The 20572-nt window shown below is 36.1% G+C and overlaps 1 protein-coding gene across 1 annotated transcript in view; it reads left to right on the top strand.

Moving 5' to 3' along the window:
* The window catches only part of LOC148300683 (cilia- and flagella-associated protein 91-like), a 28054-nt gene extending 7858 nt beyond the window's left edge, over window positions 1–20196 (top strand). The window contains exons 5-16 of the mRNA XM_088274436.1: window positions 608–730; window positions 2534–2634; window positions 3363–3502; window positions 5677–5827; window positions 6867–7004; window positions 8361–8477; window positions 11853–12025; window positions 14279–14359; window positions 15316–15445; window positions 15849–15940; window positions 16225–16364; window positions 18954–20196. Coding sequence (XP_088130562.1) covers window positions 608–730; window positions 2534–2634; window positions 3363–3502; window positions 5677–5827; window positions 6867–7004; window positions 8361–8477; window positions 11853–12025; window positions 14279–14359; window positions 15316–15445; window positions 15849–15940; window positions 16225–16364; window positions 18954–19671 — 2104 coding nt within the window. The 3' untranslated portion in view covers window positions 19672–20196. The remainder of the gene's footprint in view (window positions 1–607; window positions 731–2533; window positions 2635–3362; window positions 3503–5676; window positions 5828–6866; window positions 7005–8360; window positions 8478–11852; window positions 12026–14278; window positions 14360–15315; window positions 15446–15848; window positions 15941–16224; window positions 16365–18953) is intronic.
* The last annotated feature ends 376 nt before the right edge of the window (window positions 20197–20572 follow it).

Genomic DNA, 20572 nt, shown 5'->3' with positions numbered 1-20572 from the left:
CAACCGAGTTATAAAAATAAACTATCTCATAAAATTATATCTTTTACTGTTTTACCAATAAATATGGTACATATAACTATTATACACGTATTTTATCGTGTGTCTCCATAGATCAGATATGTGATAAATTAACAAGAAAACTTGAACAAATAAATCAATAAAACATTACTCCTGGGATGTAAAGTTTTGATTTCTAACTGCTTTTAGCTGATATTTCAGTCAAAATGATAATTCTATCCTTACAGGGACATCTTTGGTCAAGTGTCGTCAGTAAATTATAAAAAATAATGCATTACCAAAAGCCTTCTTTACAGATTTGTACATATCACACTAAAGTATCTTTATATAATACGAACTACCACGGATATGGGCGTGGCTTAAATGCGGCTGTTATTCGAATGTAAAAACATACCTACCGCCTGCGTTTGGCGGCTTATAGGCCGATGGGTTAAGGCCTGAGTTTATTGCGAATGCTGCCTCTTGCCGAGAGTGGCAAGTTCTCGCGATTGGTCTTGGATTTGTGCTTCGCCCTTCGCGCTGTTGCCTTCTTCCCCGAGAAGCTGTGGACTCGCGCGCGTGCAGACAGATGGATTGTATTGATTTGCAGGCCGAAGGTGCAGTCTACGATGATCGTCCACACGGATGCGGAACAGATTCCGCTGCCTCCGGACCTCCCCGCGGAAGACTTCCTCGGCCAACCCAGGAGCGTCGGAGTCCAGACCGTCTGCAGGTAAAATGTTTACCTAGACATTTTACGATATTTGGTTTTAAGTCATTGTCTTATTTATGATAATAATAATAATAAAACCCTTATCCGCACCCCAATGGTGCATAGGGCACTGTTTCATATAAACGCAGTGTTATCGTGATCGATTACACATGAAGGAAAGGTGATCAGCCCTCCGCTTCAGGTGCCAGTCCAGGGTAATATTGAATAAATATAACAGTGAAAAAATAAGGAAAGAATGTAAGGCTGAGATAAGCATTATCGATAAAATTAAGAAAGGTGTGTTGAGATGGTTTGGACATGTGGAGCGTATGAGTGAAGAAAGAACGGTTAAACAAATTTATGAGGCAAATGTAGTTGGAAAAAGAAGCAGAGGACGACCGAGGAAAACTTGGCACAATCAGGTATGTCAAATACTTGAAAGCGGCCGGGTCAGGAGTCGTAATAATCGTCGGGTATGTATGAGGAGATGCATGAATGTAGAAGAGGCAAAGAATGTTTGCAAAGACAGAGTGGTGTGGCGTTCGATTCTCTCTGCCTACCCCTGCGGGGAAGCGGCGTGACGGTTAGTTAGTTAGTTAGTTAGTGAAAAAATCGCTTATATTTATTTGACCCTCCCGGGAATCTAACCCGGGACCTACAGAACGGTAGCCGAGCGTGCTGATCATTACACTACGGAGGCGGACAATATATATAAGTTTTGTAAAAACTATTTTCTCTTTTTACTTCTGTATTCCTTCTTTTTAAATAGACATAGCGATCCTGAGGGGTGCGGACAAAGTGTCCGCCTTTGCCCGTACATCCTCCTGCCCCTCATTAAGCTGCATAGAGTTTTTATTCTTAAAGAATGAATTAAAATTATACCTCTATGCGCAGCTGACAAAGAGTCCCCCAGGACTTAACCGCTGCGGGTGGATGGTGGGTTTAGCTAAAAAATACACATAAAAAGACATAAAAAGACATAAATAGACATAAAAAGACATAAATAGACATAAAAAGACAAAAAGACAAAAAAAGACATAAAAAGACATAAATAGACATAAAAATACATAAAAAGACATAAAAAGACATAAATAGACAAAAAAAGACAAAAAGACATAAAAAGACTTAAAAAGACATAAAAGACAAAAGAAATAAAGTTCTTATATTGGTATGACTTCAACTGAAGTCATACCAATATAAGACTGAATTTTCAATGACTGAAAATTCAAAACAAGAATCCGGGAACATGAATTACGTTTGAGAAATAATAATTTTTCGGAATTCGCTAACCATTCAACAGATAATGATCACAAATTTAACCACGATAACGTAGAAATCCTAAAAATAATTAATACGAAAAGCCATTTTGAAACAATAGAAATTCACAAAAATATAAATAACAATAAACCCATAATTAACAATATGACAATGACTAAAGCCTCCCCCCTTTTGTCTATGTTCCCACTGATAAGAAATAAAAGTAAAAAATAAAAATTAAATTAATAAATAGAAATAAGAAATGGCTACTACCCCCTCTTCAAACTTCAACGTCCCAAGGACACAACTCTAAAATTTAGAATTAGCTTCACCTACGGCGTTTGAAAATTATGCGGAATGCATCGAAACACGTGTCACAGTAGATTTTAAGAAATAGTGGTATTTACTAAGTAAAACATTAATTACAAATGGATAGATTTTACCACAAAGTGACTGCCGAATCAATTAATGAAATTAATTTTAAAAAAAGACATTTATGCTAGCCTCGAAAGCCCAAAAGAGTATCCTTCTTCATAAGTCCAACATTATATAACTCCATTTTTCCAGAGAGTCGTCCGCCCAGACGGACCCCTATCAGCCGGACTACAGGATCCATCGGAAGTGCAAAGAGATTCCAGAAATACTGCAACTGGAGGACATCAAGTTTGGTTCGTACCGCCTTTTGGGCGATCATATGTCTGTCTTCTCCATTATATGGATTGACGGATAGCGAGTGTTTTTGCCTAGAATTTTCACTCATGAATTACATGAAATTATAGTAACTTTAAACATAAAGAGTAAATCCACTCACAAGTAGGCATAGGCTATGAAACTTTTAAAGTTGAAGCCTGAGTAGGGACATGATAAACGGTGTTGCATAAGCCGTAGCTAGATTTCAGAGTCACTTGGACGTTAGGTAATTCAAAAAAAAAAAAAATGGATTGACGGCCATTCGGTTTCTGCGCGTGTATCTTCCAACCCTTGTGCCTAGGGCACTGTATCGCATCAATGTCATTTCGTTCATGTTGCCTCGGGGTCGGCACAGGCGACAGCGCAGCTTTGTGTGCACACATGACAGCCGTTAGTACATTCATGGTTCACCAGCCTCCACCCAGCGCAGCTGTGTGCGCATGCAAGGTGATTATATTGTAGCTATTAGTACACTCATGGTTCGTCAGCCTCCACCCAGTGCAGCTGCGTACTAAATCACCTTTTTGATGCTCTACGACCATATAAGCCTTCTCCGCCACCAGATATGTTTCTTGGGCAACAAAGTGACCGAGCAATATTGTAATCGAGCGTCTCTTCAACACAGAAACGGCGCCCGGATCTGGTGCATCGGGCAACTCTTTAGGATTAAGATTTGTGCAGATTTTCACTGTTTCGTGCTGTTCAGGTCCGCCGGAAGTGGCCGTGCACTGGGGCGCCGTGCGCGCCGTGCAGAGGCAGCGCGTGCGGCGCGCGTGGCTGCAGCGCGTGCTCGACTCCCGCGTGCTGGGTGCGCTCGAAGACTACGAACTCAAATGCAGAGACAAGGTCGGTATCATTAGGTTTAAATTAGGTCTTTAATGTACTCTTAATCCAGCATTTTATGATCGGTAATAGAATGTCAATGAATAATGGTTGTGTGGGAAATGCGTTGAAATTTGTAAGTGTGTTTTTAGACCAATAGCCGCCATCTTCTCCACTGACCTATTTAATTATAACAACACAATTAAGGCGCAGAACATGGTAACATCGTAGAAGGCTACGCATTCCGTGGCCAGATATAGTCAGTCACGCGAATATATCGCTCACTTCTTTCAAGAACGTCATAAATCAAAAATTGACAATTTTCAGTTGTGCATGTTTTCGGAATGCCCAAAAAATGTACTTCATCCCAGCAAAAGTGGCATATTTTTCACTTAATATTTACCCGCTACAGGGCAGAAAGTGTTTTTTTTTGCATTTTGAAGAAAAGGTATTGTTTAATTATTTTATTAAATATTTTATAAATGGAGAAAAAACATTCAGGTTTCACCTAAAAGGATCTGTTGCACAGTAAAAAGTTCAATAAGTGGCTTGATAATAATTTTTAATACATTGTATTATATTTTTAAATGTTCTCCTGAAAAATCAAGTTTTTTCATTTATGACGTTTTTGAAAGGAGTGAGCGATATGCGAAAAAATATTTTCATTCATCATTTTCTTTTGCGCAATTCGCCATCGTAAAAACATTGTTTTCGTAAGTTGGTAACGAATTCACGCTAACAATATATTGTTCCACAGTATTGTTTCTTTTTAAAGAACAGATTTGCTTAAATAACGAAAGCACTCCGTGATAATCTCATATTTAGAAGAAGGCTTTAAAAGTATATATAAAAATTAATTTCCACACAAAACTATTATTCTAATATCTGGATAAAGTATGTATGACACATCGCTCACTCCTTTCAAGAACGTCATAAATCAAAAAACTTGATTTTTCAGGAGAACGTTTTTAAAGTTCAAACATAAAATACAATGTATTAAAAATAAATATCAAGCCACTTATTTAACTTTTTACTATGCAACAGATCTTTTTAGGTAAAATCTGAATATTTTTTCACCATTTGAAAAATATTTAGTATATTTAAAAAAAATAATTGAACAATACCTTTTCTTCAAAATGCAAAAATAACACTTTCTGCCCTGTAGCGGGTATATATTAAGATAAAAATATGCCGCTTTTGCTGGGATATAGTACATTTTCTGGGCATTACGAAAACATGCACAACTCAAAATTGACGATCTTTGATTTATGACGTTCTTGAAAGGAGTGAGCGACAAATTAAATCACCTTTTTGTAGGGAACGTTGCGAAATGTACACCTGCAACTAGTATAACTTTTATTTTCGTGCACTGAACATACTCCATGCTGTCTGTGTGGGTGCTTTATTTAGATCAATGAATTATCACATGAGATTAACAAACGATATAATTTGGGGATTTTTGTTGTCATCAGGATCATAATTCATCGAGATAAAAAGATGGATTGTAATTTGAGAATTATTATTGCCTACCATAGAGATAAGAATTGACTGTAATTTGAGAATTTTTATGGCCTAAGAAGATAATTTCATTGAAATAAGAAGAGACAGATTATAGCTAAAGAATTAATATTGCTAGCATAAATTATTTCACTTGCTCATTGAGTCTTATTACTAATTCCCCAAGCTGACGGAGCTGGGCAAGAAGAGAGTATGTGTGTATGTAAAATAAACAACGGCTTATCTTATTTTTATATTAATGTCTGCACAATTTGGAATGTCTCCGAAGGGTTGACATAAAATTTCATTCAAACCCTTATCCGCACCCCAACGGTGCATAGGGCACTGCATCATATAAACGCAGTGTTATCTTGATCATTAACACACGAAGGAAGGGTGATCAGCCCTCCGCTTCAGGTACCAGTCCAGGGTAATATTGAATAAATGTTAAGAGTGAAAAATCACTTATATTTATTTTACCCCTCCCGGGAATCGAACCAGTAGGAACCTCCACTAGGTTAGCCGAGCGTGCTGACCATTACACTACGGAGGTGGACATAAAATGCTGTTATGAAATAATCGAGTTTAAATGTTTTACCCGCCTTTAATGGTAGTACTACCCGGCAGTAGTTAGTTAAACACCAGTCTGGCGAGCGGGTAGGACTAACCTCCCTGTGTGACGTATGATCCTCGGTGCGCAGGAGCTGGAGGAGATCCTGCTGCTTCAGGAGCGCAGGTTGGGGCCTCGCGTCGTGTCGCTGGTGGACCGGGGGCTGCCGGACAGGGCGTGGCGGGCGGCGGCGCGGCGCCTGCACGGCCGCGTGCAGGCCATCAGGAAGGCCGAGGAGAGAGGTACTCGAACCCTAACTATCCAAACAGAACAGAAAGCTGTCCCACCGCATTCCCGGACCTGATACAGAAGCATCTAGGCTTCCTGACAGACCTTCTCTATAATAATAAGCGAGGTACATTGAGAACTGTCCCACCGCATTCCCAGACCTGATACAGAAGCATCTAGGCTTCCTGACAGACCTTCTCTATAATAATAAGCGAGGTACATTGAGAGCTGTCCCACCGCATTCCCAGACCTGATACAGAAGCATCTAGGCTTCCTGATAGACCTTCTCTATAATAATAAGCGAGGTACATTGAGAGCTGTCCCACCGCATTCCCAGACCTGATACAGAAGCATCTAGGCTTCCTGATAGACCTTCTCTATAATAATAAGCGAGGTACATTGAAAGCTGTCCCACCGCATTCCCAGACCTGATACAGAAGCATCTAGGCTTCCTGACAGACCTTCTCTATAATAATAAGCGAGGTACATTGAGAGCTGTCCCACCGCATTCCCAGACCTGATACAGAAGCATCTAGGCTTCCTGACAGACCTTCTCTATAATAATAAGCGAGGTACATTGAGAGCTGTCCCACCGCATTTCCAGACCTGATACAGAAGCATCTAGGCTTTCTGACAGACCTTCTCTTGCAAAGCATTTGATTTCGGCGCCCATTCACCGACTATACTCGGCGGAACTTCGATACGCCGGACTTACCCGGGGCCGAGGAGATGGCGCGTGACAGAGTGACTAGGAGACGTCTCGTGTTGGGCATATGCTCCACCTGGGGAGAGAACATGGAACACGGAAAGAAGAAGTAGATGAAGATCAGCTCGCTGGCTGGACATGCGGCAGCACTGTGGTCCGGTGCCGCCACATGTCCAGCCCCCATCTGCGCTCCACAAGCCGCTTTATGATGAGGTCGGAGCTCTTCACCAGCCTCTCCCGGAAGCCTGCCACTCGCTGCCTTAGTAGCCCATCCCAGTGTGGTAGGCGTGCTGTGGCAAACATACCACTCGCGCTGCAGCGTACTTAGATATATTATTGTGTTACAGACATCAGGAAGCTGGAGGCCCGGAGACAGAAGTCGCAGAGCCGGACCTGCGGCCAGAGGGCGGCGCGATGCCCGAGCACGCTGGTCAGGAGGCCGCTCCGAGTGCTCGTGCACGCGGACTACCTGCCGTGCGACGGCGGTAAGAGGGCGTCCTTAATTGCTTCGAGAGGCAGAACCGCTAGATTCGCATCCTCCGTTATTCAATTCAATTTATCTGTTTATTTCTTGAATGTTTTCTTGAATATCTTTATAAAATTAATTAACCTTGATGATGATAATGTATTGTTGAAACCGGTAGGTTGAATTGTATTAATAAAAAAGTGGTGAAAACAAAGTTAATTAATTTTATAAAGATAATAATAATTAACGTACACATTAACTAAAATTTAAAGCGTATACAACAAAAAATCAACAATAAGAAAGAATACTCTTGTTAAAGAATCTATCATCATAATCGTCGTGTATACGCTTTAAATTTTCGTCAAATCCCTTATGGGAATACCCCCTCAGGCACATGGAACAGGTATTGTTCAGCATATCTTCCTACAGGCATAACCATCGGCAGGTCCTCCTGTATATAGGAATGGGAAACTATCTATGCCCACGCTGTCCTTAGCTAACTATCGGGAACATACAGACCGATGCTCCGGATAGTTTCAGGATTATCCATCATACCGCGCAACAATGGATAGAAACGCCTCATCAAATACACATTCCTTCTAGTCTGTAGACTGCTGTAGCCGAGCATACCCTGGAGGAACTGGGTCGGGTAGAGCCGAGGATAGTAGTTAAACTTCATACTGCGGGCTGGTTTTAACGACTGTCTTCTTCTTCTTCTGCTTGGTGTAGGCTTGTGACCTGTTGTGAAGAGGGATCAGCCTTCTGCGATGTTTATTCTCATCTGCTGTCAATCCGTCTCTTTGGCTACCAACTTTCATAAACCGTGTTGACGCGCGCAATACCTATTTACTTTTTCTTCTTCTTCTTCTTGTGATCTTCGCCTCTTACACATTCATGCATCTCCTCACACATACCCGCCGAATGTTCGGACTTCTGACCTCACCGAACCCGAGTATTTCAAATAAATACATCAAACACTGGGGTTACTCGATCAAATGATTACGCCGAGTTTCCCTCGGTCTTCTCCTGCTTCTATTTCTGACTACATTTGCATCACCAATTTGTTTTTCCGTTCTTTCTTCACTCATTCGATTCACACATACCCAAACCAGTCGGTTTGAGATCAACCCATCTCTCTTAATTTGAAGTGTAACGCTCATCTCAGCCTTGCACTCTTTCCTTATATCACCATTCGAAAATCTGTCATACACCGTTTTGCCGCACATTCTTTACAGCCTCTGTAACATCTCTCACTTTCCAATTCGGTAAATAGCCAAACTGCCTATGGAGGCTTAAAACCGAACGCAAAGTTTGATTAGTCTAAAATGCAGATACCCCCGTTGCGCCTAGTACGCCGGAATGCCTTTCGTTGCAGAAGTGAGTGCCAAAACGGTGGACCTCGCCCCGCCCGGCGGTCTCAAAAACGGCGTATGTGACAAGATGGCCAAACGGAATAACGCTGGGCTGGAAGCCCTCACTCGAGAACTCAAAGGTAATAAGTCTGTTTTTTGCATTTCACAATATAATATTCACAAAGACCTCTTCATCTTTATTGACATATATCAATAAAACTCTTAATAAACCACTAATAAGTATTGTTAACATTTGTTTTTTTCTTACCCTAAATACCGGGGCTAATACGCCCCCAATGGTACATAGGGTACTGCACCGCATTGATGCGGTTTTGCCTTGATCATCAAAGGCGAGGTGGTCAGTCTAGCGTTACAGATATTAAATAAATATTGTAAATAATATATATATATATATATATATATATATATATATATATATATATATATATATATATATATATATATTTATATATATATATATATATATATATATATTTTATATATATATATATATATATATATATATATATATATATATATATATATATATATATATATATATATATATATATATATATATATATATATATTTATATATATATATATATATATATATATATATATATATATATATATATATATATATATATATATATATACATATTTATATATATATATATATATATATATATATATATATATATATATATATATATATATATATATATATATATATATATATATACATATATATATATATATATATATATATATATATATATATATATATATATATATATATATATATATATATATATATATATATATATATATATATATATATATATATAGTAACCAATTCAAAACATTCTTCTTGAATCACTAGAACTTCACTAGAGACATCTATCGGTGAGATGAAAAGAAGCTTTTTACTGAGATGAGATGTCAAACAATACTATGAAAAATAACTCGTAAAACGAAGTATTTGGATACACTCAAAATGTCGTAAATAAATACAAGTACATAAATATTGTATTATATTATTCCTCCCCCTCCCGGTGATATGTATTTCCTACAATTGGACTTTAAAAATGAGAATATCAATACAAAACATAATAGATACGGGTTCACAATTTTTGTAATCCTTTGTAATACTTTTACGTGTTACATAAAAGTATTATAATATAATGTTTTGAATATTGAAATAATATTAGAATAAAGGAACATATCGCTCACTCCTTAAGAACGTCATAAATCAAAAATCGTCAATTTTCAATTGTGCATGTTTTCAGATTGCCCAGAAAAAGCACTATATGCCAGCAAAAGAGGCATATTTTTAACTTAATATTTACCCGCTACAGGGCAGAAAGTGTTGTTTTTGCATTTTGAAGAAAAGGTATTGTTTAATTATTTTTTTTAAATAAACTAAATATTTTTCAAATGGAGAAAAAACCTTCACGTTTTACTTAAAAAGATCTGTTGCACAGTAAAAAGTTCAGTAAGTGGCTTGATATTTATTTTTTAATACATTGTATTATATTTTTAAACTTTAAAAACATTCTCCTGAAAAATCATGTTTTTTTATTTATGACGTTCTTGAAAGGAGTGAGCGATATGAGATGTCTTGACAATAATAATTTTTCGGAATTCGCGGACCACATCTTATCAAATAATTATTCGTTCAATTTTGAAGATGGGATAGAAATTTTACATTGTAATAACAGAACTAGTCAAATTAATAATTTGGAGGTTTTAGAAATAAAAAAAAAAGCGGTTAAACAAAAATTAAATATAATTAACAATCAAATAAACGTAAGTCGAAGTCCCATTCTTAATATTTTTCCCATAAAATCAAAAGTGCTAGTCACAACAAAATGCAATGGGACGTGTGCACTTCATTGTTCCCGGTCAGTGCCTCGTTTGTCCTGAAAGTTGCAGTGATTGCATTCTGAGAATTTGCTATTGTTTAGCGGTTTATTGGCCGCTACAAATCCAACCTAAACATAGTTATCCCCTTCCTCGCTCTTACCCCTCCTTAAAACACCATTACCCCCACCCCTACCCTTTTGAAACCCAACAACTTGTACACTGTTTCTATATATATATATATATATATATATATATATATATATATATATATATATATATATATATATATATATATATATATATATATATATATATATATATATATATATATATATATATATATATATATATATATATATATATATATATATATATATATATATATATATATATATATATATATATATATATATATATATATATATATATATATATATATATATATATATTTGATACCTTATAGGGTATCTACATTTATATATATATATATATATATATATATATATATACATATATATATATATATATATATATATATATATATATATATATATATATATATATATATATATATATATATATATATATATATATATATATGTTTAGTAATAAATAAACCCTGAAGAGGGCAACAGGTTGTTGCCGAAACTAGTTGGTTAGTAAAAATGTGGATCAGAACACAAAAGTATTTTTAATTTCTCGAAATAATATATTATAATATAAAGTTATTCATTTGCAGCGACAGAAATAAATAAATTGTAAAATAAATCGGAGATAGAATCACCAATATACAAACGTTTCTCAGAGTACGTAGGTTTCCAACGATCCCATTTTGGAGTCGTCGTTCAGGGTGGTCGTGTCGCTACGCTAGCTACGGCGCCTGCTTACGATGTGTTTTTTTTATCTCTTTTTTAGGTACTAACACAGCTAACATTACAAAATTGGTACATTTGAACTTCAACTATGCTTACTAAAAGCAACGTTTAGGAATATTTACATTTTTTAATCCCATTTTCATGGTGTACAAAATACATATCACCGGTGCGTGCCGAAGTTTTCAACACCTTAGGGAAGGGTTAATACAAAAAAGATCCCACAAAGGCGTGGCCTGCGTGTGGGTACACAGGTCTGTCAAACGTACGCCTATAAACGTACAAACATAAGTGTAATATTAAGATATTAAAGAATAAAATAACAGCTATGTAATTTTTACCACATGAATTTTATTTGACTTGATATGAAAATAAATATTTTCATTCAAACCCTTATCCGCACCCCAATGGTGCATAGGGCAATGCATCATATAAACGCGTGTTGTCTTGATCGTTAACACACGATGGAAAGGTAATCAGCCCTCCGTTTCACGTACCAGTCTTGGGTAATATTGAATAAATATTAGAGAGAAAAAATCACTTGTATTTATTTGACCCCCCCGGGGTATGGAACCCGGGACCTCCAGAACGGTAGCCGAGCGTGCTGACCATTACACTACGGTGGCGAACTGATATTATATATATACACTTGATATTATATATACTCTATTTCAAGAGTTCGAGACACTAACCACGGGACCACAGCCCCGAGAGATGTTCTTCTTCATGTTTGTTGAGATGTCTTGAAATGTAAATATTTTCAACCCTCGTTAGCTGTCGCGTCCTACAAAGAGGTGGGCCTGTACGACGAGGAGGACTCGGCGTGCGGAGAGGCGTCCGCGGGCGGCTCCGGCAGCTCGCGGCGGGAGACACGCGAGGATCTGGAACGGGAGAAGGCGGCCGAAGCGCTCCTGACGCTCCTCAAGGGGCGGTCTGCGCAGATCAAGGTAACTTATATTATTTATTGACTCGGCATTAACTTTGTGGAATGACATGATTATTTTATTAAAATTAAACACTTGAATATATATATATATATATATATATATATATATATATATATATATATATATATATATATATATATATATATATATATATATATATATATATATATATATATATATATATATATAAATATATATATATTGATATATATATATATATATATATATATATATATATATATATATATATATATATATATATATATATATATATATATATATATATATATATATATATATATATATATATATATATATATATATATATATATATATATATATATATATATATATATATATATATATATATATATATATATATATATATATATATATATATATATATATATATATATATATATATATATATATATATATATATATATATATATATATAATATATATATATATATATATATATATATATATATATATATTTATATATATTTATATATATATAAATATATATATATATATATATATATATATATATATATATATATATATATATATATATATATATATATATATATATATATATATATATATATATATATATATATAAATATATATTTATATATATATATATATATATATATTTATTTATTTATTTATATATCGCTCACTCCTTTCAAGAATGTCATAAATCAAAAATCGTCAATTTTGAGTTGAGCATGTTTTCGGAATGCCCAGAAAATGTACTATATCCCAGCAAAGGAGGTACATTTTAAATGTAATATTTACCCGCCACAGGGCAGAAAGTATTGTTTTTGCATTTTGAAGAAAAGGTATTGTTTAATTATTTTTTTTAAATATTCAAAATATTTTTCAAATGGGGAAAAAACCTTCAGGTTTTACCTAAAAATATCCGTTGCACAGTAAAAAGTTCAATAAGTGGCTTGATATTTATTTTTAATATATTGTATTACATTTTTAAACTTTAAAAACGCTCTCCTGAAAAATCATTTTTTTTTTATTTATGACGTTCTTGAAAGGAGTGAGCGATATATCGTAGTCGTACAGGAGAAAGTGACCAACTAACAAAAGGTAAAATGTTCAGGAGGGCCATTCAAGTCACTTTTGCTCGGTAACAAAATAAACATTATATTATTTGTTGATTCGGCATTAACTTTGTGGAACGACACGATTATTTTATTAAAATTAAACACTTTAATGAGTTTTTGTTATATTTGCGACTAGTTTCGAAAACGACAGATGTTTTCATCTTCTGGTACAAATTAAAACTGAAAATACAAATAAAACTCATTAAAGTGGTATATTCAAGTGTTTCATTTGAATGAAACAAGGTAACTTACATCTTCAGCCTTTCCCTTTTAAATTGTTCATTGATTCTACTGCAATTGTTCCCGACGGGACACGAGTTTATACGGAGTAACTTATTTCTAATATATTATTAGATTAAAACCAATATTTTAGCTTTTCCACTTTATTTTTATTTGACCAGTGACCGGGTTTCGTCGTTACCGACATCATCAGACTGGTGGGAGGCTATACAAATTGTTATGTTATATATAAAACAAGGCAGGAGTTGATAACCATGATATGATATAATTTTGTTGAGAAAAATTATCTCAATGCATAATTATCTTATGCACCATTGGGGTGCGGATAAGGGTTTGAAGAAGAAGAAGAATAAGTTCTTTATAATACATGTTGATATGAGAGGAATTGAAATATTTCAAGTTAACCTAAGCTGTAAAGAATAGTATGATTAGTTGGGAGGCGAGGCGAGGAGGAGGCGATCTGTGCTGCTGCTCGCCGGTCAGTCTGGAGGTCTCGCGCCGAACATTAGGTAATGTTTCGGCAGCCTGTATGCGTAGTCGTAGGGGTTAGGGGGCTTGTCCACTACCCGGAATTTTACTGTCCGGCAGTCCGGTTTCGCAAAATGAAAGCGACTACGACAATTTAGCCTGATGGAATTTAGGCGCAACGTGTTCACGCACCGATCCGAAGAAAGATGGACAAAAGCCAAGCCAATTGTCGTTTTAAAACGCTAACTGACGGGCCGGACGGTAAAATTCCGCGTAGTGGACAAACGCCCTTGCGGTTCTAAAAACTGTATTTTGTATTTTGATCGTAAGCCCCGTGAATATCCAGACTTCCATATTCCTCTTCACCTCGGTCGACATTTGTATTATATTATGAAATATGGATTTGTGTCGTTTGTTACAGGTGTACGAGGGCTTGGCACGAAACCATGAGCTGATCAAGGAACTGCAGCTGCCCCCCGAGTCTCCTCCTCAAACTAGCGAGGTACGCTATCCACACTATGGTATCAATATCGAAATCCTTTAGTACACAACCATGATACACGATTTACCCTCAACGAAGGTTTGATAGTCCCAAGAATTAACAATAAATATGGGAGTCCAACACTGCAATATATCGTTCCGAACATTTTTAATTTGCTGCCGACGGAGGTTAGAGGTCAAAATAAAATATGGAACAAAGGCAAAATAAAGGAATGGGTAAATGATCGAGAGTTAATTTTATGAAAATTGTAAAATGTTTATATTCTTAATTATTTTCTCATTTTTGTGTCTATATTAGGTTAAAATCGTTAAAAACAATAAAAATGAACTCAAGACACACAAGGTGGCGCGGTGGGTCTCTGCAAAAAAAAAGAAATTATAAATTGAGATTTAAATATTTATTTAAATCACAATTTATAACTTTTTTTTATAAACAAAAAAAAATAAAAACACCAATACTGACACAACAGCTGACCAGCCCCCCGCCCCTGCAGGCAGAGACAGCACGACCCGCACCAAACTCATTCATAGCCTCAAAACCTCATTTTCCCTCTCCACTGGCCGCGACTCTAACATGTACTTATTTATTCAAACTTCATGTACAGAAAAGAAATAAGTACATTGGCGGGCTTATTGCTGAAAAGCAATATCTTCCAGCCAACCAAAAACGGACTAGTGATATTGGTCAAAACGTTTGATACCATATATGGCTGCTTGCAATCAGAGGGTAGATATAGTACTTGAACATAAAAAAAACATAAATTACAAATTAACATGGATTTTTTTTTATTATATAATACATCTATATATATATATATATATATATAATATATATATATATATATATATATATATATATATATATATATATATATATATATATATATATATATATATATATACATATATATATATATATATATATATATATATATATATATATAATTTTTTGTACAGAGTCGCGACCTGGCGGCGTGGTTCCATCACGTCAAGAACGCGGTGATTGGTCGGGTGCTGGACCTACTGACCAAGGAGCTGGATCACATATTGGAGGAAAGGGCCCAAAGGGAGTTTGCCAATTCCGTTTGTAAGTTCTCTGTACTAAAGACGGTCCGTTTGGCCTTCCAGTGACATACTGGGTGCACAATTACAGTCTGATAGGAGCTCACTCGGTGCCTTCAATACTGTTAGTATGGCCCTCTACTGGCATTCTGGGTACACTATTACAGTCTGATAGGAGCTCACTCGGTGCCTTCAATACTGTTAGTATGGCCTTCTAGTGGCATTCTGGGTGCACAATTATAGTCTGATAGGAGCTCACTCGGTGCCTTCAATACTGTTAGTATGGCCTTCTAGTGGCATTCTGGGGACACTATTACAGTCTAATACGAGTTCACTCGGTGCCTTCAATACTATTGGTATGGCCTTCTATTGGCATTCTGGAGACACAATTACAGTGTGAGAATTTGATGATTCAATTTTTTTTTTAGTATTAGAGAAACAGACGAGGGAAGCAGCAGAAGCGGGAAGGAGACAAAAGGAGGAGAGGAGAAGGAGGGAACATCGAGAGATGTATGAACAGGTTAGATCTTTTTGAAAAAATCCTTGATTGTAAATATATTTGATTATATTACTTTTTCAAATGTTGAAATTTCAAATAATTTACAAGAAACAATTTCGCGCGCTAGTCTGTGACACTATTACATTTGTACTATATTTGTAACTCTCCCCACACATTTGCTGAATTGCCTAGCGTCTACTTAGGATCCAACTTTGTAAGTTGGACAGCCTGTTTCAGTGTGTGAGTGGGTTTACTCAGAAGAAGCGAGTGTCGCTCGGAGCGCTTTACTTTGGAAATGTGAACAGGTGGTTCTGGTGACGAGGCAAGCCGCCGCTGTCCATCTTCAGGACCTGTTTGTGCAAGCCGCCGAGCGAGACGCGAGAGAGGAGGCCGAGAGCAGAGCTCTGCGGGAAGCCGACGCGATCGACCGGCAGACCCCTCGAAGGTACTCTATCATCCGTACACGACTGCCTCTTACCTCTAACCTAGTCGTTACCTTACGACGAGCCCTATTTCTCAGCCGACAGTAGAGACTTCTTTCCATTCCTCCACATAATGCATCATCCTTCAGCCATTCATGCAATGGACCAGCCCGCATCTCCACGCCAAGAGTTTGCCTTCTCTGTACACATTTAGGAAAATATATATCCTTGGAACCTTAACTGTGCAATATATCATTTTCTTTTGTGGCCTCTCTCTCTCTCTCTCTCTCTCTCCCTCTCAACTCTTTACTCTAATTTTCTATGCTATTTCCTTACTATTTCTCCTAACTGGACTCGCGTAGTTATAATAGGCATTATCTGTCTGCTATCTACTCGTATAACTCTATAAGGTACACATCTGGACCACATTACTTTGCTTTTGGTTGGTTGGAAGATATTGCTTCAAAGCATTAAGAGAACAAGGTGTGGTAGATACTCCTATTTGTTTTCTCCTAGTCTTTATATTAAAGAATCTTGAAATGAATCTCCTATGAATATATTTGAAAGGTTCGAGAAGGGTACCTTGAGGAAGTCCAGATGTAGCATTATTTTAGTTGATCAATTTGATCCTTCTCTCCCATAAACACTGCTCTTACCATTTTCTCCACATGGCCAAACTATTTTAGAGATTCTTCGTCGTCAAAACTATACCTGTCTCAGCTGCACTTTCCTTCTGATTTCTCCACTCCTGACCCTGGCATACAGTCCCAGCTTCTAGTCATACATGCTGTGTAGACTCTAAGTCCTCTTCTCCCATATATACTGCTCTAATCATTCTCGCCTTCTCCTGAGGAGTTTTACGTGGTTTCCTCCCAGCAATGAGCAAATGCTGAGGAGTTCCCGATCGGCCCACACTAGATTATCCCTCCTGTTCCCAACACAGATTCAAATAAAATCATATTTAATTAGCTAATTCTAGCTAGAAGAAACAGATATCCACTAAATGATCTATAAACCTTGCAAATAATAAGCAAGGTAAATGATAAATGCAATTCCCACCTAAATTTTTTTTTTAAATCATTCTTTCCACATGACCCGAGCATCTAAGAAACTCTGTTTCGATGGTTGTTGTCTATCTACAGTTTGACAGTTGACAATGTCAAATTGTGTTGACATTTCTGTTCAGCAAGGTTTGGCAATTCGTCACGAAACGCCGGAACAACGCTTCCGAATTGTGGAAATTTACTTTGAAAAAAATCAATCTGTTCGCCAAGTTCATAGAGCATTTTTACTGAAGAATTATGTTTAATGATGAAGCTCATTTCTGGTTAAATGGCATTGACCCGTCAATAAGCTAAATTCCTGCTTTGAGAGCGAAGAAAATCCGCAAGCAATTCGTTAGTAAACGAATCACCATTTCATCCATTAATATTGACTGTTTGGTGCGGTTTGCACGCTTCTTTCGAAATGACGAAGGAACTGCCGCTACGGTGAATGGCGAGCGTCATGCTGACTGATTTTTTTATTTCCAAAAATGAATAAGCTAATTAATCATCGACAATATTTAGTTCCAACAAGACGGCGCAACCTGCCGTACAACGCGTAACCATCAATTTGGTGATAACTTTATTTAAAATAGTTGTCCTGTTAACTGCCCCCTCGTTCGTGCGATTTAACGCCTCTCTATATTTTCTTTAAGGCTATGATAAGTTATTGGCTCATGCTGAAAAACCAACAACTCTTGTAGCGTCGGATGACAATATTCAAGCCACCATTGATGCCATATGGCCAGATTTATTGGAAAAAGTATCGAAAAATTGGACTGATCGAATGGACTATGCAACTCGTAGCTGTGGCGGACATATCGCGCACTCCTTTCAAGAACGTCATAAATCAAAAAACTTGATTTTTCAGGAGATCGTTTTTAAAATTTATAAATATAATACAATCTTTTAAAAATAAATATCAAGCCACTTATTAAACTCTTTACTGTGCAATAGATCTTTTAAGGTAGAACCTGAAGGTTTTTTCTCCATTTGAAAATTATTGAGTATATTCAAAAAAATAATTAAATAATACATTTTCTTCAAAATGCAAAGAAACAAATATTTTTTCACCATTTGAAAAATATTTAGTATATTTAAAAAAAATAATTGAACAATACCTTTTTCAAAATGCAAAAATAACACTTTCTGCCCTGTAGCGGGTAAATATTAAGTTAAAAATATGCTTATTTTGCTGGGATATAGTACATTTTCTGTGAATTCCGAAAACATGCACAACTGAAAATTGTCGATTTTTGATTTATGACGTTCTTGAAAGGAGTGAACGATATGCCTGAAATCATATTTAAAAAAATAAATACCATAAAATTATCTACCAGATTATAATAATAAAAAAATCATTCCAACAATATTTCTGTCTTGTATTATGTATTTAAATTTCTCAAGCTCTTAAAAAAACACCCGTTACTTGTTTAAGCTGCGCATTGCTTCTGACCTCTCCATTTCTTACTCACATTTTCAACAGCATTCACACCGCTTTTATCACGATTTTATGTTTCTTATTTGTTTGTCATGACCTTAAAACTCACCCAAATTTTACTTTACCAGACTCGACCCATTGAAAGAAGAAGACCTCATCGCCGAGCTTGTCATGGATTCCATTCTGCCTGAAGTAGTCAAGAGGATAGAACGCACGCAGAGGAACATGAAGATGAGCAGTACCCCTGGAATCGTAATCGAAGCACTTTTTGGAGCGCACACTATTATCCGGGCCCCCGAATCTGATGACGAGATCTCCCGATCCAGAAGTGCCAAAACAGTGTGCGATTGCAAAACCAAAGGCGAGGAATGCGTCTGCATTGAAGGTGGTGGCGAAGTTCTAGAAATACGCGATGCAGAGATTGAAGCTCGAGAGTCGGACGAGGCCGGCGATGAGATTCAAAGTCTGGATTCACAAACGATTGATTCGTTGCAAACGAGAACCGTACTGGGGGATGAATGGAAAGGCAACTCGGTGACCGCGTGCGACCTAGAGGTGAGGTTTGCAGACGGAAACGGAAGCCCGGTGGGCGGAGGACAAAACGCCGAGGGAGAGGTAAGTGAACAAGTGAGAGAAGAAACAGAGGTTGCCACAAAAGACGACAAGGAAAAGGCCGAGGAAGATCTGGAAAAACCAGGCGGGGATGACGATGTTTTAGAGACAATTGCCGTTGGTGATGCGTCGTCAGAAGAAAATGTGGACAGTGGAGTCCCCTCACACGTATCGGAGGGCGAGAGAACTACAGGAGAAATAACAGAGATGTCAGGAGCTGAAGAGGCGATGTAATTCAAATGACTGAGACCAGTCGGTAGTAAAAATTAATAGTTTAATTTTTGGCCTAGGAATTCTGTAGGAGCCCAGAAGTCCGCTGCCCCCCACTGCCATAAATATGTCTCTGCGATGTTTTTTTAACTGCACTGGCACTGCCATCTGTTGAGAGTAAGAGAAACACACGGGAACCAAATATTACCCATGGTAGACGGCGTGCTTCTGGACATGCTGCTGAGGATTTATAATATTATCGGAATGCATTGTTGTTAATTGTTTTATGTTTTCAACGCTTTACCAGCATTGTGAATTTACACACATCACAAATGTAAGTTTTCAAATTTATTTCATTAACATTTGACCAGAATGAGTCACAGCTACATTCGGCCGGGTACAGGTGTTAAATAAAAAAACAATCTCACCAATTTTCCAAATGATGAGACAGACCTTCGTAACAGACCATTATAAAAATATTTCCACAAATGTTGACAAATACTCGTAATGTGACTGATTTTAACTATGAAATATACCGGATAACGAAATTATAAACAGGTCTTTTCCTTCACTCTCATCGTCTTCTTCTAAGCCCTTTACAGATATAGGTGCATAGTGCACTACACATATGTAGGACGCTTTAAGACTAAGTCAAGACTGAAATAAAATAAGTAACACAAATATATATATATATATATATACAAATATATATACATATATATATATATATATATATATATATATATATATATATATATATATATATATATATATATATATATATATATATATATATATATATATATATATATATATATATATATATATATATATATATATATATGTATATATATATATATATATATATATATATATATATATATATATATATATATATATATATATATATATATATATATATACA

Source organism: Brachycentrus maculatus, unplaced genomic scaffold (genome assembly GCF_059751285.1).
Source record: "Brachycentrus maculatus isolate JH-2025_06_01 unplaced genomic scaffold, ASM5975128v1 h1tg000672l, whole genome shotgun sequence".
Classification (NCBI taxonomy): Eukaryota; Metazoa; Arthropoda; class Insecta; order Trichoptera; family Brachycentridae; genus Brachycentrus; species Brachycentrus maculatus.
Note: the sequence above shows the minus strand (reverse complement) of the source record. Positions and strands in the feature narration are given on the sequence as shown.